Source organism: Natator depressus, chromosome 1, assembly GCF_965152275.1.
Source record: "Natator depressus isolate rNatDep1 chromosome 1, rNatDep2.hap1, whole genome shotgun sequence".
Taxonomy (NCBI): domain Eukaryota; kingdom Metazoa; phylum Chordata; order Testudines; family Cheloniidae; genus Natator; species Natator depressus.
The window spans coordinates 109942257-109967110 of record NC_134234.1 but is presented as its reverse complement, the minus strand read 5'-3'; the positions used below and the strand labels follow the sequence as shown (position 1 = coordinate 109967110).

The 24854-nt window shown below is 44.2% G+C and overlaps 2 protein-coding genes across 4 annotated transcripts in view; one reads left to right on the top strand and one right to left on the bottom strand.

Moving 5' to 3' along the window:
• The window catches only part of TMCO3 (transmembrane and coiled-coil domains 3), a 77262-nt gene extending 59516 nt beyond the window's left edge, over positions 1–17746 (bottom strand). The window contains exons 1-2 of one of the 3 annotated variants that reach the window (XM_074964090.1): positions 17301–17746; positions 6761–7279 (exon numbers count right to left, since the gene is read on the bottom strand). In XM_074964090.1, the coding sequence (XP_074820191.1) occupies positions 6761–7207 (447 nt within the window). In that variant the 5' untranslated portion in view covers positions 7208–7279; positions 17301–17746. Of the gene's footprint in view, positions 1–6760; positions 7280–16978; positions 17062–17300 lie in introns of those variants that run through there. The other 2 variants (XM_074964073.1, XM_074964080.1) reach the window with 2 other exon arrangements.
• Positions 17747–17759: 13 nt separating this feature from the next.
• DCUN1D2 (defective in cullin neddylation 1 domain containing 2) overlaps positions 17760–24854 on the top strand; it is a 61430-nt gene continuing 54335 nt past the window's right edge. Inside the window, exons 1-2 of the mRNA XM_074964104.1 lie at positions 17760–17971; positions 21379–21595. Coding sequence (XP_074820205.1) covers positions 17969–17971; positions 21379–21595 — 220 coding nt within the window. The 5' untranslated portion in view covers positions 17760–17968. The remainder of the gene's footprint in view (positions 17972–21378; positions 21596–24854) is intronic.

The following is a 24854-nucleotide window of genomic DNA, read 5'->3' as shown; positions in this document are numbered from 1 at the left end:
ACGAAATGGTTTGGTTGATGTGAATGTGCATTTTTTCACCTAAAAATGTTTTGTACAGCAGTGAAATTGTCAAAAATCGTGTTAATTTCATAACAATTGCCACAGCTTCAGAAAGCTATATGCTGCAGAGGCCATCTCCTGCACTTCCATAGAGACATGCTAAGCGCTTGGCTGGAGAACACTGTGTTCAAGGTACTCTCTACCAAACTTTCCATACCCCTCATTCCCCATGTTCAGAGAACAGACTCTCCATGAGTGTCTCAGCTTGCATCCTACCCTGTGTTCACATCACTCCTTGCACCTCCTTCTTGGATACCTCAGTCTCTTGCATCATCTATGCCAGTGGTCCTCAACCTTTTTGGGCTCAGGGCCTATTTATAAATGTTTATTGCCTGTTGCGAGCCATTAAATAGTCTGGGGAGAGAGGCCCTGGGGCAGAGCCATAATTAGGCATTTTAGCGCCCAGGGCAAGCAAGTATATTTGCACCTCCTACTAGAGGTGAGGTGAGGGGATGGGGGGGGGGTACACAGGGTCATGTGCCCACCCCACCCCCAGGTTTTTTGGTTGTGCCCCCCTGCAACCCACTCAGGCTGGGTGGCCCGCTAAGGTGAGTCAGGGATGGAGGTCGTGATGCAGGCAAACCAGCTTAGATTAAAGGCAATAGGCAGTTCACCTGTCTGTGAACCTCAGAGGAACGTCAAGAGGTATTGTAACGTGCAAAGCAACTCACTCGTAACATCTGTAAAAATCTTGTAAAATTTGATCTGTTAATTTTGGCAATATCCTGTTGCTTATTTGTTATTAAGCATGCCCTATAGTGAATAACCCTAGATCAGAAGAAATACTAATGTTATTGTATCCACTTGTCTATGAACCTATTGGTTGCTAATGTTACTGTATCCACTTGTTAGACTAGAAGAAAGCCACACTGTGTTTACATGGCACGTGCCCCATTAATTACATTTACGCTAAGTTTACCTGTGATTGTTGTCTGTATATTTAATTAATCCTGGAGCAATAATGTGTGTTAGTGATTAGTTGTGAATTCATTTGATGCGTAAAACTGCATGAAAGCTAAATTTTTTTTACTATCACATTGTTCCCGTTTATCTATATCCATTTGTCTAAAGTTGCTCAGCAAGGAGGAACATTGTTGAGCACACAACACCTATGCTTTGAAGTCAAAGGGAAATCTAGGGACACATGCTGTGCTAAAAACACTTGACAGGCTATATTCTACTATAAATACTGGATGCTGGGAATGTCCTGACATCTTTGATCTTTTTGGATGCTGTCAGGTAGCTTTCTACATACAAGACAGAGTTCCACAAATCCACTTTGGAAAAACCCTGAGAAAATTTGTGAAAAGACCATATGAGACTGGCAGATTGCTACATCACTGCTTTTATTTTGAACCTAAAAACCCTAATTCACTTGAAATGTATTTTATTTGCTTTAAACTTGCTATGACTCATTGCTTTTTCCTAACTAATAAGTCTTTAGTTTTAGTTTACTAAAGGATTGGCTACAGCAGAGGTTGGCAACCTATGGCACGCGAGCCAATTTTTAATGGCACGCTGCTGTCTGCCAGGGACAGCAGCGTGCAATTAAAAATCCTGCCCATCCCCTCCCACCGCTCTCTCCTTGCAGGGAAGGCAAGCTTCTCCCTCCCCTTCCCCCAGCGTGCTGGGTTTTTGCCCCTCCTCCTCCCTGCAGCTGATCAGCTGACGGCCCTTGCTATGGAGGGGAGAGGGAAAAGCAGAGCCGCAGCGCTCTCGTGCTCTCTGCTCCGGGGACATTGGGGAAAAGGGTGGAATTGGCATATCCCCTCCAGCCCCCAGCCTTGAGCTGCTCAGGGCAGGGGGCACCCCCACGACCCCAGCCCATACCCCCAGCCCTCTGCCTTGACCCCTGCACCCCCCACACACCCTAGCCCCGTGCCCTGGCCCCTGCACCCCACACATCCACACCCTGAGCACCAAACGGGAGCTCGTGCACACACACACACACCCCCAGCCCTCTGCCCTGACCCCTGCACCCCGCACACCCCAGCCCCGTGCCCTGATCCCTGCACCCCCCCCCAAACCCAGCCCTGACTCCGGCACCCCCCAAACATACCCAGCCCCCCGTCCTGACTCTTGCACCCCCACATCCACATCCCCACCCCCACCCTGTGCCCTGACTCTTGCACCCCCACATCCACATCCCCACCCCCACCCTGATCATCAAACGGGAGATCCTGCACACACACACACCCACATTCCCATCTGCACCCCTCGCACCAAATGGGAGCTGCCCAGGTAAGCACTCTACACCCAAACCTCCTGCCCCAACCCTGAGCCCCCTCCCTCATTCTAGCTCCTGGCCAGACCCTGCACCCCAATCCCCAGCCTGCTCCTTCACCCCCAGTCCTGTTCTCAGTGCACTCCCACCCTCAGCTCAGTGCAGAGAGAGGAAGAGAATGGGCCAGAACCAGGGAGAAAGTAGGTACCTACTCTATGTGGACAGGGCCAGGACCCCAGACCGGCAGCAGGCTGAGCGGGGCTGGCAGCTGGGACCCTGGCTGGCAGGAGCCGGCGGATGGAACCCCAGACCGGCAGCGAGCTGAGCTGCTCAGGGGTCCTGGCCACCGGCACCGCTCAGCCTGCTGCCGGCCCCTTGCCAGCCAGGGTCCCAGCCACAGGCCCCGCTCAGCCCGCTGCCGTCCTAGCTGAACAGAAACCCAGGCCAGCAGTGGGCTTAGCGTGCCAGCGGTGTAAGATCAGCATTTTAATTTAATTTTAAAGGAAGCTTCTTAAACATTTTGAAAACCTTGTTTCCATACAATAGTTTAGTTATAGAATATACAGACTTATAGAGAGAGACTTTCTAAAAAACGTTAAAATGTAGTATTGGCATGCGAAACCTTAAATTAAAGTGAATAAATGAAGACTCACACACCACTTCTAAAAGGCTTCCGACCCCTGGGCTACAGCATTGCCTTTGGTGAGATCTAGAGAATATTCTGACCTGGGGAAAGTGACTGGCCTTTTGGGGCTGGAAGTAACCAAATGTGACTCCAAAGTAAAACTAATATAGTGATCCCGGAGGACTATACCACCAGTCTGGGGTGTGTGCCCTGATTTCTGACAGTCAGACCAGAGTTTGGCACTCTTAGCAGTGAGCCACTCCAGACACCAACACAGAGGTGATGCTCCCTTTCCAAGCCTTGGCCCCACCGAGCCCCACCACACACCCTGGACGGCTGCCCCGCTCTGATTGCAGTCCTGCCCTAGAGTGGTTTTGGTCGGATTCTGCCCTCCGGGGGGATTGAGTGCTGCCTGACACATCCCACAGTAGAGGCTCCTGCAGCTCCTGTGCTATGGGGCTGACTGGACTTGGCTCTTTGCTCTGGGTGTTGCAACCTCCAGGGTTGCAGCACTGCTCAGGTTTGGCCCTGCCACCCTCAACTGGACCAAATTTGTGAGAGTGGAGTTGTGACCTGGCTCACAGGGTTGTTTTCCTTGCCCCCTCTCCAACCATTATTGTAGAAAATATAATCAGAAATGTTCTGATGTTTACAAGATAGGAGGGAAGAAAATGGGAGTGAGTTGTCATGGAAGGGAGCAGAAGAGAGGAAGAGTATCTAGTTCACAAGAGAATTAGATAAATTCACGGAAGCTAGGTCAATCAATGGTGGGCAAACTACAGCCTGGGGGCCACATGCAGCCCTTCAGAAGTTTTAACCTGGCCCTTGAGCTCTAGCCGGGGAGCAGGATCCGGGGCTTGCCCCGCTCCATGCGTGCCATGGCCAGGAACTGCGGCCAATGGGAGCTGCAGGGGCGGTGCCCTGATAACAGGGCAGTGTGCAGAGCCACCTGGCCCTGCCTCTGCATAGCAGCTGGAAGAGGGACATGTCGCTGCTTCTGGGAGCTGCTTGAGGTAAGTGCTGCCCAGAGCCTGCACTCCTGCCCCCCTCCCACACCCCGACCCCCAACCCCAATCCTGATCCTCCTCCCATCCTCCAAACCCCCCTGCCCCAGCCTGGAGCCCCCTCCCGCACCCTGAACTCATTTCTGGCCCCACCTCAGAGCCCGCACCCCCAGCCGGAGCCCTGACCCCGTCCCGCACTCCAGCCCCCAATTTCATGAGCATTCATGGCCCACCATATAATTTCCATACCCAGATGTAGCCCTCAGGCCAGAAAAAGTTTGCCCACCCCCACCCTAGCCTCTATTTGCCAGAAGCTGGGAATGAGCGACAGAGAATGGATCACTTGATGATTACCTGTTTTGTTCATTCCCTCCGAGACACCTGGCATTGGCCACTGTTGGAAGATAGGATACTGGACTAGATGGACCTTTGGTCTGACCCAGTATGGCCGTTCTTATGTGGTTGAAGTGCCATTCATTCAAATTTGGCCTACCCAGGCTCCCATCATCATGACAGCTGGGCCAAAGCTGAATGGTGCTGGGACCCCAGAAGTTGCAGTGCCTGGAGCAAGGAGGTGAGCCCAGCCAGCCCTGTGGGACAGGAACCCCTTTGAAACATTCTGGTGACTCAATTTTGGGTTCTGACCTACGGGCTGAGAAACCCTGATCTATGCCCCTGTTCTGCCTCCAGGTCTCCAGCACTTACATCCCCTGCAAGGATTGCCCAGTCACATAAGCCATGTCCTCCTCACACTCTTCCCCTCTTCTCTGCCTTCCACGACAACTCACTTCCATTTCCTTCCCTACTATCTTGTAAACATCAGAACATTTCTGATTAGATGGAGAGGGGGCAAGGAAAACAAGAGGATTACAGTGAATGTGCCCAAGGAAGCACGGCATGTAACTCCACTATAATGGCACTTTCTCTGGATGGGAGACTGACAGGGTCAGTGGGGTATAAGCTGACCTGTAGGACTGCTGAGCCCTCCAAACTCACCAACCTGGGCTGGCTGCCTCTCACACAGTGATGCTGATGTCAAGCTACAACCCTCTGACAGATTCTGCATTCACACCGCCATCCACAGGCAGAGACGCACCCAACTGAGTTACATAAATGATCTCCCTGCCACTTATGAACCATCAATAAAGGCTCTAGCCAATTCCCCCAGGTCTCCAGCATTGCGCCCCAGAAATACACCATCTTGCACTGCTCAAGGTTCTCTTGAACAATGCAAACCCATTAATAAGTTTGCCACTTCCTCATAGGAAAGTGGACATGCACCAGTCTTTGTAACCTGAGCTGAGATTCCCCTAGCATTTCAACCAAAAACACACTGTTTTAGGTAAATTATAAAACAGATGTATTAAGTACAGAGAGATTTTAAGTGATTATAAGTAACAGGCATAGAGAGCAAACTTGGTTACTTAAACAAAAATAAACTCTCAGTCTAAATTCTAAGTTAAAGAGACTAAGCAAGATTTGAATCAAGCAGTGTCTCACCCTGACAGCTGGTACAAGCAGCTGACAGTTCCTCAATACCCAGACTGGGACCAAATTCCACAGTTCAAAAAGTCTTTTCCTTCCAGAAGATTTTCCAGGTGTTGAGATGGGGGCCGGGGGGGGGGGGGAGGGGAGGGCGGGCGGGCAGAGGCCAAGTGATGATGTCACTGTCTCTCTTTTTACACCTTCTTCTAGCTGCTAGAAAGATCCTCGCTGTGGCATTGTGGTCAGTCAGTTCCCATTGGTCAAGCAGTCTCCATCATGTACGTGCCTTCTGTAAGGAGCCTCTGGGATAGTAGATTGTTTTCTTAATGGGCCATCAACATCCTTCTGGCCAGTGATGGGTGCTCCTTTGTCCTTACTGAAAGTCTCATTGTCAGAGTCTCCCAACCTCACAACATATTTCAATAGCACATATTGCAATACTTCATAATTCCACAAACACTGATAGTACATACAATCCAACAGATTATTAATGTTCAATAGATTAAGACTTTTAAAATGATACCTCGCCAGGCATGCATTTGAACCAAACATATCCTAATCGTATCACAGTAATGAATATGGGGTTCCAGAGTGCTACTTTGAGGTACAGAGTGTCACAGAGACCTGCTGTGGTTCCCCAGAGAGCAGCCCTGCTTCGACAAATTTTTCCACAATCTGAGTAAGTTTCCGAGACCTGAAGAAGAGCTCTGTATAAGCACGAAAGCTTGTCTCTCTCACCAACAGAAGTTGGTCCAATAAAAGATATTACCTCACCCACCTTGTCTCTCTAAATTTTGCCAGGTCTGTTGGACTGGGGCTCCCTTTGGTAGACCTTAACAGATCAAGGTGAGCCACAATAGTCAGTGAAACACTCATGCTTCACTATCACACTTCTGTGCTTTAAAGTGATTATTTTATAAAGAAGGCAATCTCAGTTGCCTTGTCTTGACACAAAGAAGTGCAGTTATGACAAAGAATGCTATATTACTGCCAAAGTATATGAATAGTCTCACCTCTCATATTCCTTTGCCTTCTAAAGTAATGCTGGAGTTGGGAGTTACAGGGGTTCTCATTAGACTGTTTTTTATAACAAATTATTAACCTTCTCTAAATTTCAATAATGAATATTTTCAACTCCCTGTAACTACTACATTACTTCTAACTTATCTGAGGAGAACAGATTTACTGCTAGCTTTGCTCAAAATTCCATCTTTACACTAGGAATAAGTGTTGAAAGTTTGGTATAGATCCATATTTTTCATACAAAACAAAGAATTTAAACCTCTTTAATCATTAGAAATCCCTATGAAACCTTCACCATATTACCCTCCATAATGCATTAGTAAAATTGGGAAGTACTACCTTTATTGCAGCTTCTCTCAAGGCCTCCAATCGCTGTCTACTACTTTCTTTCATGTTTACAACATCTTTGTAGTCACCTTGAAGGGCTCTTTGGAGTCCATGGATTGCTTGAAAGACTGAATTTTCACTTTCATTCAGCTCCTTCTGGAAAATTTCAAATGTGTGCACCTGAAAAAGTCTCTCTTCATCTGACAGCCCCACGTCCTTTTCCACTGATCTTATTGCATTTTTTAGTTTGTTGAGAACCACGTTCTTTTGACGAAGGAGCCCAGATAGCTTTCTGCAGTTTTCTAAGACCCATTGTTTTCTCTGTGTGACAGCAGCACCTTTCCCACGATGCAGCTTTATTGCATGCTTTACTACATCTTCATGCTCCGCAGTGTTCAATAACTGGCAGCAAAGCAGTGAAATCAATATCCATAGAGAATTAAATTCAATTGCCTTCATTGTATTGCTGTATACAACCAGGAACAAAGCCTTCTATAACATGCTCTTTGCATTTCGAATATACATGTTGTGCTGAAAGATAATACACATTAGCTGTCAAACATGGTTCAGTATTGGGCCACTGTATCAAATCCAATTTAAAAAAAAAGTCTCAAATGAAGTCTAATGAAAAGTGTGAGTTCTCCCTGATCAATAGATAGTCAAAACCACCAAATCTTTCTGGTTTAGTAACATTTTTATTTTCTTGGGCTACCTGTTCTCTAAAACATAATACCTTGCTTTAAATCCATCAAGCTGTAAAGCTTAGCAGTACCACACTGGTCACTCATGCTTCTTTTGGATGAGATGCGGACTGTTTCTTTAAACTTATTTGTTAAGATAAGGGTTGGACTTAGTCACTAGTATGTAAGTTTGCTCTTTTTACAATATCCATGAACCATCTGTGGTTTTCAAGCCTACATTTAAAAAAAATATATGCCATTGTCAAATTATGGATAGCACCTCAACATATAATAGCTGCTTTATAGAAGACACAGAAAAACAAATTCTTTGCCTCAAAGAGACTACAATATAAATCATGCTTGCAAAATTCTCATTTCACATAGGACAGATAGCAATGATATTTTCCTGACGTTTTGTCATTTCCAGCTTGAGACAGACTTGGACCAAATTTCCATAAGCTATCCCAGTATCTCTCAACATCATTTTTCAGTGCCTTTTGAGGAAAACATTGTAAAATGTCAGTCAATATCACTTATAAACCAAACTCCTAGTGCTGATAATAAATAATTCAAAATAAACATTTAAAAAGATTGTCAAAATTATGTGTCTTTAGCACTAACTATGGTAGGATTTCAAATAATGGACAAAGGATGTGCACAGTCTGCATTAGTTCAGAAATTATGTGCAAACACGGTACCCAATAAAGGCCTTAGATTTCCTTAAAAAAATAAAAGGACGTATTTGCCATCTAAACATGCCATTCTAGAATTGCAGAATTTAATTTAAATTTTAGCAAATTTCAGTAGAACAGGTAAATAATTGCCTTAATATTTAGCTGCAATTTTGAACTCTGGTGCAATAACCATAGTCAAGAAAGATTACAAGTACAAATAACTTGATCAGTCCAACTGAGACACCACCTCTCTACTCATGATACACTGCCAATTACAATGAGCAGAGTTAATGTTAATGATGCTAACAGGGCCATCCTTAGGCATATGCAGCACACACGGCTGCATAGGGCACCCGAAAATTTGAGGCACCATTCCCCTCACTGACCATGGCTGGAATCCTCTCTTCTCCGGCTCCTCCACCATGCTGGGCCAGTGGACTTCTTCCCGCCCCCACCCCTACCACCTCCCTCACTTGGTCCTCAGCTGGCCGGCGGAGGGCTCCAGTCTCCGGCTCTGCTACACCAGCCCCGGGGAGCCCAGAGTGGCGCAGCTGGTCACTGGCGGCCCAGCACACCACCGCCCAGAGCAGAGTCCCTCCCTGGACCCTGCCTTCCTGTGCCGCTTGCTCTCTGGCAGGGACCAGGCCAGGAGAAGTGAAAGGTGAGTCGGGGGGCAGTAGCTGGGTTGAGGAGAGGAGGGAACTTAGTGACAGTGCACAAACTGTCTCTCACACTTCCCTCACACACACACACACACACACACACACACACACACTGTCTCTCATGAGTTACAGTTCCCCAATACAGATTGTCACACACAGTCACACACACACAGTCAAGGTTCCTTCCCCACTCTGAACTCTAGGGTACAGATGTGGGGACCTGCATGAAAACTCCCTAAGCTTATCTTTACCAGCTTAGGTTAAAACTTCCCCAAGGTACAAACTATTTTACCTTTTGCCCTTGGACTTTATTGCTGCTACCACCAAGCGTCTAACAGATATATAACAGGGAAAGAGCCCGCTTGGAAACGTCTTTCCCCCCCAAAGTCCTCCCAAACCCTACACCCCCTTTCCTGGGGAAGGCTTGATGAAAATCCTCACCAATTTGCATAGGTGAACACAGACCCAAACCCTTGGATCTTAAGAAGAACGAAAAAGCAATCAGGTTCTTCAAAGGAGAATTTTAATAGAAGAAAAAGTAAAAGAATCACCTCTGTAAACTCAGGATGATAAATACCTTACAGGGTAATTAGATTCAAAACACAGAGAATCCCTCTAGGCAAAACCTTAAGTTACAAAAAGACACAAACAGGAATCTACATTCCATTCAGCACAGCTTATTTTCTCAGCCACTTAAACAAAACAGAATCTAACGCATATCTAGCTAGATTACTTACTAAGTTCTAAGACTCCATTCCTTTCTGTTCCCGGCAAAAGCATCACACAAACAGAGAGAGCCTTTGTTTCTCCCCCCCTCCAGGTTTGAAAATATCTTGTCTCCTCATTGGTCATTTTGGTCAGGTGCCAGCGAGGTTATCCTAGCTTTTTAACCCTTTACAGGTGAAAGGGTTTTTCCTCTGGCCAGGAGGGATTTTAAACACGTTTACCCTTCCCTTTATATTTATCTCACACACACACAGAGTTTGAAACACACTCTTTCACACAGTCCCCCAACACACACACACACGCTCTCTCTCTGGCTCTCTCACATGCACTGGCTCTCTCTCATACACACTCTCACGCGTGCACACGCATACACACGTATTATTGTTATTACTGCTTGGTACTTCCTGTTAAAATGCTCGTGGTGAGCCAGGAGTGGCAAGGGGCTGCAGGCTCTGGCAAGATGCAGCCCTCATGTGACAGTGTGAGGCCTGCCATAAGCCACTGCCACAGCATCTGCTGCGTACAAAGCTCGGGGTGTGTCAGTAATGGGGAGAGGTTCTGTGGGTCTGCGGGAGGGGGTGATGGCTGTGCCCCCTCGACACACTGGGGTCAGTGGCGCCGGCTGGGGACCGCTTTCAGTGGAGCACAGGGTCACCAGTTTAATGCTGCGTAGGGCGCCATAAATCCTAAGGACAGCCCTGGATGCTAGGTCACTAGATATAAGAGAGGAGGGAGGGCTGGCACAGTGCTCTTCATAAGGGCCCTAAGCTTCTGGAATTCACTCCTATCCCTGTTCTAAATAGCTTAGATTTGTCAACTTTCAGGTCATGCCACAGGGACCTTTGCTTCAACTGGCCTCTAGAAGAAAGATGGGGGATTGAGATATAAGCCAATGTATACATTTGACTGAGAGATTTACTACTCAGCAGACTGGTTTAACAAATTTTTATTAGGCAAAACACGTAGTAAGAAATTCTTATTTACTTACAAGAGGGAAGCTCATTATGATAGTTTCACCACAAAGTCACCCCCAACACAGGAGCATATACAATTTCTGCTTTCCATTGTTTAGACTAACTTCTTTATATTCTGGGGGAAGGAAGGCGGGGAAGGTATGTTTATGTATTAGTTTATTTTTATGACAGGTTTCAGAGTAGCAGTCGTGTTAGTCTGTATTCGCAAAAAGAAAAGGAGGACTTGTGGTGCCTTAGAGATGAACAAATTTGAGCATAAGCTTTTGTGAGCTACAGCTCAATTCATCGGATGCGTTCAGTGGATGCACTCGAATGCATCTGATGAAATGAGCTATAGCTCACGAAAGCTTATGCTCAAATAAATTTGTTAGTCTCCAAGGTGCCACAAGTACTCCTGTTCTTTTTATTTTTATGTTAACTCTTTTGTCCTGTCAGCACAGGTTTTGTGTTAGTGCAAACCAATTTTTTCTAGCTTTGTGGCTACATTTTTTTTTAAACAAACTATTACTCTGTGTTCTTCTTACACAAGCACAATACTAAACATAATTAGTCTGCAATGTCTTTACACATGCACAGTTCTACTTAAGCTTAAGCTGTTAAAGGTTATCAAAACAGAGTCTTAAAAATCACAGCAGGCTTCAATCAGGCCTAAAGCATGCCTTCACTCACAACAATATAGATGTGCTAATATCTGATGCTGACTTTGTGTGCAGCAGAAGAGGTGTGAGGTTTAAAAAAAAAATAAAAAAATCACAAAACCAAAATTGTTGTTCAAATAATTAACGTGCTCAGAGCCCGTGAAATGAATGTTTCTTTATTATTCTAAATATTATATATATATATATATATATATATATATATAGATATATAGATATATATAGATATAGATATAGATATACACACACACACAGTGAAAATATATACACACAGTGAAAAATATCTGTGTTTGTCATTTTTTAAAATTCTGTTTTTAAACCAGAGAAAAACTGCCAATAAGGCTAGAGTTTAAAGACCATTTGGAAGACAGATTTTTTTAAGGAGCTTGAAAGATTAATACTTGTGGACGTAATATAGTGAGTGAGGGATTGGGGGCTCCAGGTAGCAGCATCACAGAATATGGCACAAATAGGAGTTTGAGAGTAAGAGGACATGAAGAGCATAGGTAGACATGTGTCTTGAGTGAGTGAATAGAGATGACTGGAGATATAGGAAGGACCTGAGCTGTGAAGCACTTTGAAAACAAGGATGAGAAACTTGATTTGATTAGTAGGAAGAGAAGAAGCCAATGAAGGGTCTTAAAATTGGTGGACCGACCTGGGTATTATATTCCAAAATTAAAAAACAAAACAAAAAAATAGTGGAAAGAATTACTATGGCTAAGGCTACACTACAGCTTAACTCAACATAAATTATGTAACTCAGGGGTGTGAATGAGCCACCCTCCTCATCGACATCACTTACGCCAACTTAAGCACTGGTGTGGACAGCACTATGTCAGTGGGAGAGCTTGTCCTACTGACACAGCTACCACCACTCGCAGGGGCTGGAGCAATTAAGCTGTGCAACTGTAAGCTCTTTAGTGTAGCCATAACCTATGAAAGTAATGGAGTCCAGCTAACACCTCTCCAAAATGTATACTTAAAAAAATTATATATATATATATATAAATGCTATACATTTAAAATGACGTTGTTGTAGCTGTGTCAGTCCAAGGATATTAGAGACACACGGTGGGGAAGGTAATATCTTTTATTGGTGAGAGACAAGCTTTCGAGCCACACAGAGCTTTTCTTCAGGTCAGAAGAAGAACTCTGTGACTCGAAAGTTTGTATCTCTCACCAACAGAAGTTGTTCCAATAAAAGATATTACTTCCCCACCTTGTCTCTCTAATACATTTAAAATGTTACTCTGGAATTGAACAGTTAAGAGATCCAAGCATTTAACACTGCATACATTCCTTAATTGCAAAAAGAGAATACAGACTAACACGGCTGTTACTCTGAAACCATTCCTTAATTGCTCACTATAAACCCTTAAGATCTGGTCCAAAGAATAAAGAGCAGAACAGCAAACAAAGGGTGGTTTGCTTAAGTCAAGAAAAAGATGGGGACAAAACCCCAACTCCTTAACTTAGAGACACCAGTAGGCAGAAAGACCTATGTAAGCAAAATGATCGGTTTCCCAGTGTCTATTGCTTTTCAGTTTGGAAGCTTCCAAAATTCTTTTTCTTCTCTGAACTGGAAAGGAGTGACCCAGAGACCTCTCGGGGTCAACTGGCAGAGGGCACAGGAGGTGCATAGGGTTTTACAGAGATCCCCTGGGTCAGATATATTCATAATAGCTAGGACCCTACCAAATTCACAGTCCATTTTGGTCAATTTCACGGTCATAGGATTTTAATATAGTAAATTTCATGATTTCAGCTATTTTAATCTGAAATTTCATGGTGTTATAATTGTAGGAGTCCTGAACCAAAAAGGAGTAGGGGTAGGGGTGGGTGTCACAGAGTTATGGTAGGGGGAGTGGTGGTAGTGCTACCCTTACTTCTGTGCTGCTACTGGCAGCGGTGCTGCCTTCAGAGCTGGGCAGCCGGAGAGCGGAGGCTGCTGGCCAGGAGCCCAGCTCTGAAGGCCGAGTCGCTGCCAGCAGCAGCGCAGAAGTAAGGATGGCACGGTATGGTATTTCTACCCTTACTTCTGCGCTTCTGCTGGCTGGGCACTGCCTTCAGAGCTGGGCGCCTGGCCAACTGCTGCTGCTCTCCAGCCATCCAGCTTTGAAAGCAGTGTAGAAGTAAGGTGGTAATACCACGACCCCCTGCAATTCCCTTTTGGGTCAGGACCCCCAATTTGAGAAACACTGGTCTCCCCTGTGAAATCTGTATAGTTTTGGGTAAAAGCACTCAGAAGACCAGATTTCACAAGGGGAGACCAGATTTCACGGTCCGTGATGTGTTTTTCATGGCCGTGAATTTGGTAGGACCCTAATAATAGCTCACCAAAGGGTGACAGGTAAGGTCTCTACCAAAAGCAACCCTGTGCTCCGAGTGTCCCTAGCCTCTGACTGCCAGAACCTGGGAGTGGACAACAAGGGTTGGATCTTTTAATGATTATCTGTTCTGCTCATTCCTTCTGAAGCACCTGGCATTGGTCACTGTCAGAAGACAGGATACTGGGCTAGATGGACAATTGGTCTGACCCAGTATGGCCATTCTCGTCACAATCATTGTGAAATGTATGTACAGATAAAATTTAAAGTTATGTATCTATTCTGAAAATTATGCTCCTAAAGCCTTGAAGTTATGGCAGGTCACCAGGAGGTGACAAACCTCGGAAATGTCCCTTTCAGGCAGGAGGTTACAGATACAATACACAAATGGCCAGATGGAGAGATAGGTATGCCTCACAGACTATGCCTATTTGCACACTTAGCCAGGGGCTAAATAAGAGACTGTGAAATCTACAAAAGAGGAAACCTACAGGAACAGCAGCAGGATGCCCTGTTTATGAGTAAAGATGAAGGATTGTTTTGGTATATCTGACAATGAAAGAGACACAGTGGGTCTTTCACCTAGGAGACAGAGTGTTTGTGTCATGAAAGAAGGGTCACAGCCATCCTAGCTATAAAGATTTTGAGTGAGCAATACTTTACAAGACACGAAAGTACCTTGTTTATGAAATCTAGGCTCTAGCATATGTGTTATGATTTTATACGTAACCATTTGTTTCCAGTATTTCCATTTGCTACTATTTGACTCTGTGCTTTGTTAAATAAACTTAATACTTGATTTCATTATAACACACAGCACTTAAATGTGTTTAAGCAGAAACGTGATCTGAGGTGGAACTGGATAGCTGGGGTGTACCGGTACTTTGGAAGCAACAAATCTGTGAATACTAACGCGTTCAGTGGACCAGGGACTGGACACTCTAAGGAGATGCTTGGGTGGGGGCTCAAAGGTTGAAGTGTGCCAATCACTAACCTGTAAAACAGTGGTCCCCAAAATTTTGAGGGTCACACCCCCCTCCCCCTGTCTGTGCCTTCCCCCCGTAACCCCCCAAGCCAGGGCCAGGAGCGGGACTATGATGGGGGGGCAGGGGGAGACAGAGACAGGGGGAAGGGGACCAAGGCTGGGGCTGCAGTGGGGGTGGGTCTGGGCTGCGGCCGGGGGCTGGAGCAGAGGCGCAGCCGGGCTGTGGTGGGGGCTGGTAGCTGGGCCCGTGGCCAGGTGCAACTCCATTCCCGGCCTTGCCCCCAACTTCTGCCCCAGACCACAACAGAACTGGTGGCGGGGAGGGGCTGGGTGGCGCTCCCTCCCTGCCCCCATGTTGGCTGGCCTGGGTCCCGCTGTGCCCCCCCAGATGGTCCTCCATGCCTCCCTAGGGAGGCATGCCCCACACTTTATGGGGCCTCTGCAGTAAAGTTGACAGTGGGGCCTGTTAGGACTAGAGGTGAGTGCTTATGTTGCCCATAGCCACTGGAATTGGGGAGCTGACCCATTGCAGGAACAGAGAAGGCTTCCCCATGCTAAAGGCAGATGATAGTGAGGTGCCTTCCAATCCCAGGAAGCGTCACAGCCACCTCTCCCCCAAAAGACCTTGCCCACTAGTCCACGGCCTTCTCTTTATAACATTGTTTCAGGAAAGCATGCAAGCATTAGGTCAAGGGGACTTGTGCACAGGCTAAAAGTTAAGCCTGTGCTTAAGTGCTATCCTGAATAGGGACTTACACCACTGCTCTAATGAGACCTTCACTAGCCCTTTCCCTTTCTACTTAATATATCTTTGTAGTATACTTCCACTAACCCCTCAAACCCAAAACACACCAAAACAAAACCAAACAAAAATACCAAGCCACACACATTAATGGGGCATCACAGGCAACTAAATGGATTTGCAATTCATAGGCCAACCTACCATGGAGATAGGATGAACCAAATATGTTAAAAGATTTTTCAAAGAGTTAATGACAGGGATTTTTTTTAAAAACCACAATAGTGTATTAACTGATAAGTAATTTATAGAGTGGAATGATAGTAGCTACTCCATAGTTAAGGTTCAGTTTACCATCCAGTTATAAGCCTAATTCTCAACAGTCCATACTACTAAAAGAAGCTACTCTGAAATTTCATGTTACAATTCACTGCAGGGTAGTCTTCCCCTCAAAAATTTGAAAAACATCAGAAAAGTAGCTTTAAAAATATGAAGAAATCCTATATTTTGAGGCATAAGCAAAGGGAATGGAATAAGCATTCAAACTTTATTCTGCCTTTCATGATTTGAGTTTAAATTCTCAAAACTAAAGTTACATTAACCATAGTCCCTTGTATGGCATTCCCTTGCTTTATTTAAAAAAATGAAAAAAATATATATTACCAACTGAATTTGTAAATTTTATTATACTGAGACACCATATTTTAAGTCATATGAAAAAAGGAGCCTTACCTTAATTTTGAATATTTAATTCATTAACTATAATGTCTGAACTGTAGCATATAGTGTGGAATTTAAAATTACTAGTTTTATTTGAATGTAAGTAATGAAAGACTAGGGTAGGACAGAGAAGTGCTGAGAAGATCCTATACCAATACAGCTAAAATTATAATAAGAAACTGTTGAAGTTCAGTCAAGAAGATAAGAACAACCATACTGGAAACAGTCCAGCTAATCCAGTATCCTGTCTCCAACAGTGGCTACGTTTAGTCAATGGGACTACTCACAATAGTAAAATTAAACACATGCATAAGTGTTTGCAAGGTCATGGTCCAAGTTGTCTATATGGGAACGAGGAGCAGAAATCATCCCATTAAGGAATGTGAACTTCTAAAGAGACAAAGCTATCAAGTCTCACTAATTTTGGAGGAGACTGGGGGACATACGGGGATAGGTAGCATAACAAACTGTCTCACTGGGAACAGATTTTAAATCAGTGTTTGACCAGGATTTGGCTGGTTTTGTCATAAATCTATTTCCGCACATGTGTGAAGGGGACAACTTTTGCTTCTGGATGTATCTGAAAGAGATTTTACCATGTTCTATACAGTTTCAATCCCTCTAGAGATAAGGAAAGGAGCAAAAGTTTGTAGTTTTCCATTAAAGCAGTGGTTTCCAACCTTTTTATGCCCAAGATCACTTTTTGAACGTAAGAGCAACCCAGGATCTACCCTGCCCCTTCCCCAAAGCCCCGCCCACGCCCATCATCACTTGCTCTCCCGCACCCTCACTTTCACCCAGCTGGGACAGAGATTTGGGGTTTGGGAGGGGGTGCAAGCTATGGGCTGGGATCTAGGGGTTCACAGTGTGGGAGGGGGCTGGGACACAGTGTTGGGGGTGCAGGATGGGGTACGGGGTGGTGGCTCTGAGAAGGGGGTCAGGGCTGGGGCAGGGGGTGTAGGAGGGGGTTCGGGGCGCTGGCTCTGGAAAGGGGTTCAGGGCTGGGGTGTAAGGGGGGTACAAGGCGCTGGCTCTGGAAGGGCGCTCAGGGCGAGGGGGCGACCTCCCGCCGGGCAGCACTTACCTCGGAGGAGGGGGAAGAGCTGTGCATCTCACAGTCTCTCCGGAGGAGGGGGGATCTGTGCTGTGTCTCTGGGGCGGAGAAGGAGCTGTGTGTGTCTCACGGTCTCTCCGGAGCGGACCCGGGAGGGGGGGGGGGGGGAAGAGATGGGCTGTGCGTGTCGGAGTCTCTCCAGGGCGGGCGGTCCCGGCCCTACAGCCCCGCTTTTCACTGTCAATTGCGAGGGACTCGGCCCGGCGCCCGGAACCCGCTCGCAGCTGTAGGGTCCGGGTCCCCCCCGTCCCGCCCTCCCGGCGCAGGGGTAACCGGCCCGGCCCGCTCCTACCTCAGGGCGGCGGCCAGTCCGGGTGCCGCGGGCTCTCGCGTCCGGGTTGGGGCGAGGTGGCCGCTTTAGACTCCGGCTGTCGTTGCCTCCATCCGCCCGGCTCACCTGCAGCGGGAGGAGCCGCAGACGAGGCCAGCCCGGAGCCCGGGTGGCGCCGCGTGCCGTTATCCCTGCTCCTATTGGGCGCCCGACCCAACCGCCTCGACGGCCCCCCTGGTGAGAAATGACGACACCACTGGCTGCCAAGTCGCTACCTCCCTTAGCGCTGGTTGCTGAGTGCAGATGCGGCTCCTTTAAGCACAATGTCACATGGGATTTGTAGTTCCTAGCTCGGCCTGCGAGCAAACTGCCGCCCGTTTCGCGCGCAGTGCCCTCTGGGAGATGTAGTCCTGACTCGCCAGCGCAGCCCATGGTGGGTAACAGTCTCCGGCTCGTCGGCCCGGTGCATCATGGGAGATGTAGTCCCCTGTGCCCCTCCAGTCGGGCGCTGAGCTTCCAGCGCCTGTGGCGCGGCGACGAGGCGGGGACTTGTTGCTCCCAGGGAGGCGGCCGGGGCCTAGGGCCCGCTCGCCGCTCAGCGATAGGTGGCTAAGGAGAACCGGTGCGCGCCTGCGCAGGAGGCGGCGGCGGCGCTGGGCAGTGAAGTTGGTCAAAGCGCCGGGGATAAGATGGTAGGTGGGAAAATACCTCCCAGCCCCTCCCCGCTTCTCCCGATCCCAGCGCCTCGGCCCTGCCCGGAGGGGGCGCCGCGCCCGCCGCCCCTGCCAGCGCGGGAGCCGTGTTTCCTGCTGCCGGGGTCGGCGGAGGGAAGGTCACCGGGCGGGGGGCCGGAGCGAGAGGGACGGAGCAGCGCGGGGGCCCCGCCAGGGCCGGGGGGGGTAGTGAGGGTCCAGCGGAGCTGGGGGCAGAGCCCGCGGCGTGAGGCGCCCGGCCGGCAGGGTCCCGCAGAGGGCGGGGAGGAGCGAGGCTGTGGGTATTTTGAGAGCTGAGCCTGGCAGCAGCGGCACGTACTTGCCCTTCTTTGGGCTTTGGGCTTCCAGGGCAGGTGGCTGGAGCCGAGTCCCTCCCTCTCCCGGTGTCCGTCTGTTGGGGGTGGGGCCTGGAGTTCGCAGGGCCTTGGGAAGAGGAGCTCCCTGCTAGAGGGGGCGGTTTAAGTCGGCTTGTGGGGTGTCTTTGCGTTCGTGCGGCACGTGTCTGTGCTGAGCGTGGGGAAGGTGCTTTAGGGAGCTCCAGGGGAACTCCCTCCGTCCCCCAAATCTCTTGGAGTGGTTCCGCCACCCTCGTTCCTCACTGACTTGCTCGGTGTTGTTGTTTTGTTAGGAAAGAAAGTTAGACGAGAATGAAAAATCATCCATGATATGGAAACCCTCTTTCAGCCCTAACTGTGAAATCACAACCGTGACTCCATAAACTGCTGTCAAAGAAGGGTATTGTCACTCTCCTCAGGAAAGGCTGCCGTAGTTGAGCTGGCAAGTTTTCTTCCAGCCCACCACAGTCCCCAGAGAAAGTGAGCCTAGCGAGTACAAATCCACTGCACTGGAAACAGTTCTAGCAGGATAATACCAACGCTTAAATTGTATTTGGGCACCTAGATGTGACTATGATTGGCAAAATGGAAATGCATGTATAGATTGTTATTGGAATAAACATTTGATTGAGTATAGGGGGAATATATGTATGCGCATGCAAAAGAAAGCAGGTTTATGTCCCACTGAGCAACATTCCAAGGCCATCACCGCTGTGCAAGTGCATAATTGGAAAGCCCAGAAAAGCAATAGGAATTTACAATTAATAAAAAGGTGATCAAAGCTATTTTACAAAGAGTCCAAATTAGGCCTCATCTTGCAACATCTGTTTTTAATAGGTGATATATTTTAACAATTTTTAAAGTGGTGGTGATGAGGCAGATTGTAGTTTTCAAGTCAGAGTACATAAAGCATGTCACCTCATTGTGACCTATTACAAAATATACATACTATGTTGCGATCATTTAGAAAGAAGACATTCTAGAAAAAATGATTTCTATATATCTTTTTTAAAAATAAAGACTCTGTTCACGTATGTAATTTAAACTGTATTTTGGAGAACGATTCTGCATTGGCAGAGAGGTAAAGTGAATGATCTTTTTCCACCTCTGTCCTTTTGAAGCAGAAAAGAGACACAGGTAACTTGAAGTTTGTAGACCTTATATATATGACATAACTTTTAGTTTGCAGTGTTGTAGCCATGTTGTCCCAGGATATTAGAGACAAGGTGGGTGAGGTAATATCTTTTATTGGACCAACTTCTAGTGGTGAAAGCTTGTATCTTTCACCACCAGAAGTTGGTCTAATAAAAGATACTACCTCACCCACCTTGTCTCTAAAAACTTTTAGTTGTCATAGTTGTATCACAGATTCCTATTGTGAAGTGACCCAACACTAAATTAATTGTAACTTAGAAAGACTCTTGTTTAAATGTCTACACAAGATTTTATTGTAGTAAGATTTGATATATTTCCACTTCAAGGAAAATTTAGGATTTTTAAAAATATAAATAGATGTACACATTATCTCCAGTAGGGAAACAACAAAGATAATTTAACATTTCCTTTGAAAAATCAATTGCAATTATTTCTGCGGCTATAAAGGTGTTCCCATTTTATGAGTATCCTTTTCTGTAGTTTTTCAATATTTAGAAAATAACTTTATGAAGGAACTTTATGAAGGAAAGAATGAAGTCTGTATCTTCTGCATATGATGCACTTCTTGTCTTATATGACCATCTGCAATAATTTTTTAATGATATGACTATATGTAGAGTGTGTAAAAGAGATAAGGGTGGACTAGAAGATGTATGAATGTTTATACTGTAGTGTCACATTGAACATGAAACAGTGATGTGCAGTAGAATACATCATAACAGCTTGTTCTAATAATCAGGGATCAGCGAGTCAATGCGTCACTTTACACTGTTGACTTAAATACTAGGGCGAGCGGATGATGAAGTGTTTACCCAGATAACTTAGTTATCTACCCAGAAACATAACTTGTACTAACTATGATGAGTAAAACAGATGTATTGAAACCCAAAGAGAGTTTGATTTTTAAAAAGTTACTTTAAGTACAGCAGAGAATAAGGGTAAAACACATTGGTAGCAGATTTTTACTCTGTTTCAAACCTCTTTCCCCTCATTCCTGTATTCTTCAGAAGTATACTCTGGGAATGTAGAGCTATGGTTTGCCGCAACTCATTGCCATTGAGAAAAACATTTCATGTTTCGTATAAGCCCTATTTTCTACTGAATAACAAAGTAACCAATTACATTGGTTAATATAAACATCTCTTCTATTGTCAGAACATATTAAAGCTTTTGATTAGATTTACAATAACTTTTTGGAAACTCATAATAATGAGTAAATTTCTTGCTTGGCTTCTTTACCAGTTTTATTTTCTTTTGAGCTCACTTTTTCTGAAAGCAACAATGAACAGTTCCCAGTGTTAAAATTGAAAAGTGCTTTGTAACTTTAACTGTCTTAAATAATTAACTGGAAAACACTATTGTTCACTAGCACTAGAAATTAATTAGGAAAACTCTTCAGTCAACTGTTAAACTTGTCAGATATTTCTCAAGGCCTTTATTTACAGAATCTCTGATTTTTGTATGATTCATACCTTTGAAATGTATTTTATCATTAATGGTAGACTTATTTTCAGCAAATAGACCCAATTGTCATAACAATAGTATTTTAGAGTTTATAACCAAATAAATTCTGAATTTAATGGGCAATATCTGGAGATCAAACAGTTTTCGTACAAAACAATTGTGTGTACGTGAGCAGTAACACAAATTTGAATTTATTGTTGCCAGAATATTTGCTACTAAAATGTACATACAGATGCTGTCATTTCAGTTTCCAGAAGTGCTGCCTTTTTAACTGCAGAAGAGCAAGGCTTTGTCTTCCTTTAATTCTGAAGTGAAAGTTGTCACACACGGAGAAAACTAAACCCCTTTAAAAGATAGGCATTAGTAGTAGAATGCTGAAACAAACTTCTGGATTAGCTTCATTGGCTTTCCTGCTTCTTTTGCATCCCAAAGCATAAGCTTAAATCGTCTCAGAAGGACAAGGTCCGCCAGTTTATGGCATTTACCCAGGCTGGTGAAAGGACTGCTATATATTGCTTAATGCAGAATGAGTGGAAACTAGAAGTGGCAACAGACAACTACTTCCAGAACCCAGACTTGTACTACAAAGAATCCATGAAAAATTCAGTAGACAGAAAGAAATTAGAACAATTGTATAACAGGTACAAAGGTAAGGATCACTTTTTTTTTTTCACTATTTCATTTGAATTACGTTTCTACTTTACATTTTTGCCACTGATGACATCTTTTAAGACTGCTAATGCAATATCCTACTTTTAATTGTCTATCTGTATGTAGCTGTAATAGGAGGTTCTCTGGAATGTAAGGCTGGTTTTTCTTCTTCTTCTTCTTCTTGCATGTCTTATAATGTTCACTATGGAAGTCCAAAATTTTATTTTATAAACTATAGAACACCTTAACAATAGGAAGGACTGCATATGAAGTTAGGAAAAAATGGACTAAAATCAGTTACTTTTGGACTGGACCATGGCTCTGTACAAGCACATTATGCATTGTATTTGATCTCTTGTCCATGACGTTTGTTAAGGAATTTTGGTATGTGATGTTACTTTGCATGGTAAAATTATGGCTGTAATTTCTCTATTAAATGTTTAAGTATAGTTCAAATAAAAGGGGGTAATCTTTTATTTTAAACCACAAGAACACTTTCAGCTGCAAGAAAGGGTCTGATAACACTATCAAGCAAGGAAACTCAGAATTAAGGTTGAAACTCCATCCTTAATTTACCCTTTGTGCTTGCATATTACATCATAAATGATATGCCAGACCACCTGCTGTTTAGATATGCTAGGAAAAACATACTCACAAGGAAGTGAATTAAAGGTGGAGTTGTGTTTTATTTTCCATTTCTTTTTTATTTTATGGTAGTGTTTAAAAGAAGAGGAAAAATAAAAGGGGAAAAAATGGCCATGGAAGTGTAAGAATTGACGTGATCCAGTGTAAGAGCTCCTTTTGAAATGTTAATATTTTATATTAATGCATGTAAATGTTTAATAAATAGAATGAAGCAGCTCTGATCATTACTATCTGTTGCTTAAAATCTAAATCTTCATCTAGAAAGTCTTTTGAATGGATATTTGACCAGACTTTTGTCTAGTCTAAATCCTTTGTAAACCTACTGTATGGTTATGCTTTTTGCCAGAATTACTTTGTATGTACATTAGTCTCTTTCATATTAATAAACACATTATTTTGAAAGGTTTTAAACACCATAAAGTCTTGTTCCATATTACAGACAGATGAACTTCAAAATTTCATTTTAAAAACATAAGGTTGCATTGAGTTGTAGGAGCACAGAGATTCCGGCAAAACTGGAACATTTGTGTGTACTTGGTTTAATTTTGCTTTTATTTATATCAGTCCTTTTCTTTTGTTTGCCAATTTTAAAGGATGCTGAGGTTAAATATAATATATATAAAAAAATCCTGAATGGTTACCTATAGTTGAATACTGAAGGAATTTTATGAATTTTATTTAGCTTTCATTATTTGTGCTGTTTACTTTTCTACTTCATTTCACTTTGGTGAAAGAAAATAGTCTAGTCAGTTTTGTTGTTTTCATGCATCAGCACAATATTGCAATGTTGTTAGGACTGAAAATGCTGTTAGGGCATATGTAAATCTAAACAAATTTTCAGATAAATTAATAAGGAAAAAATTCATCATGAAAGCGTTTCTATTCATATTAGTATTTTTAAACACCTTTTTCTTTTGTTAAACAGAATCTAAACTTTGTACGTTAGCTGCCTGGCCAGGTTTCCTTTTTAAGCCCTTAGAAAGGGTTTGCTTATAGAACCTGAAGAAAAATGTGTAGATGCCATCATGTTTGAAATGTGAGATGACACATCTTTCATTGTCCAACTGTACTATCCTTTCTTAAGTGTTTTTTGCTTATTTAATTAGTAACATCCAAATCAAATCAATGCATGTTCATTTTTATTATTCCCTCAGTTGTCCAGATATTGTGAATAATAACACTAAGAGTGGGATCTTGTCTTCTTTGAAACCAGTGGGAGTTTTATCATTGACTTCACTGGAGACACAGTTTCACTAAAATATTTTAAGAATAATTTTAAAACTTAATAAATCAAGATATTCTCTTGGAGCCTGATCCTTAAAACACACTAGATAGCTTTACTCTTTCCTCCAACGCTCAGTTCCATCGATTTCAATGGAATTACACCCGGGAGAAAGATAAGCAAGTAGCAACTGTTTGCTGCATCAAGTCCATATTTAATTATTGGCTACTTTTAATTTTTAGTCATTCAGAAACCTCTGGGTGATGCTAAAATGAAGCTGCATTTTAAGGCCCTGATCTTGCAGTCTGATCGGATTGCAAGATCAGGGTCTAATAAAGAATGGAACAGTTGAAGTCTTCACCAGTTAGTTATCCAAAATATGAAACTTAAAAGAATATTTAAGCTGCATTTTAATTGTAGCTGCAATATAGTAAGCTATTGTAATTATAGAAAGACATAGGACTTGTTGCATCTAAATTTGGGGAAAACAGTTATGTATTTTGAGTAGTACATATTATATATGAAAAATAGATGGGTAAGTTTGAGGATACTACTTATGTGTTTGTAACCATAGTACATTTTTAAGAGACTCCTGTATTATAGTCTAATTCAGGGGTCCTCAAACTTTTGCACTGGTGACCCTTTACACATAGCTAGCCTCTGAGTGCAACTCCCCCCCCCCCTTATAAATTAAAAACACTTTTTTGTATATTTAGCACCATGGTAAATGCTGGATACAAAGCAGGGTTTGAGGTGGAGGTTGACAGCTCGCAACCCCCCATATAATAACCTTCTGACTCCCTGAGGACTCCTGACCCCCAGTTTGAGAACCCCTGGTCTAATTGATATTCTATAGCAAAATAAAATGGCTGCCATGCCTGTATAGTACAGTAACTGCTTTTTAATAATTTCTTAGGGTCAGACTAATTAAAAATCCAATATAATTTTCATGAAGGATTTTTTTGGGGGGGTTGTTTGTTTGGGGTTTTTTGTTGGATTTAGTTTTCCATATTTAAATGTTTATAATTATGGTAGTGACATAAACCGACACTGGCAATTACAGTGTGTGGTTCTATCCTAAGTAGTAACCACTTCTTATTAAACAGTTATGTATGTCACAGTGCTGCTGAATGGCCTCATCAAGGTTGAGGCCTGTTGTGCTAGGCACTAAATAAACATCGTGTCTCACTGATTTGGTCACTCTGCAAGTATTAAAAAAACAAACAAAAAACAAAAAAACAACCCCTCACTCCCTGCCTCCTAAATTAACCCTGGGCTCTAACATTTAGATAAATTCTTCCCTTCTCATACATCACTACCAGGATAACGAATCTGTAGGCCAAATTTGGTGTTTCTCCTTCACCTGTTGCAGTGTTCTAACCTGTATATG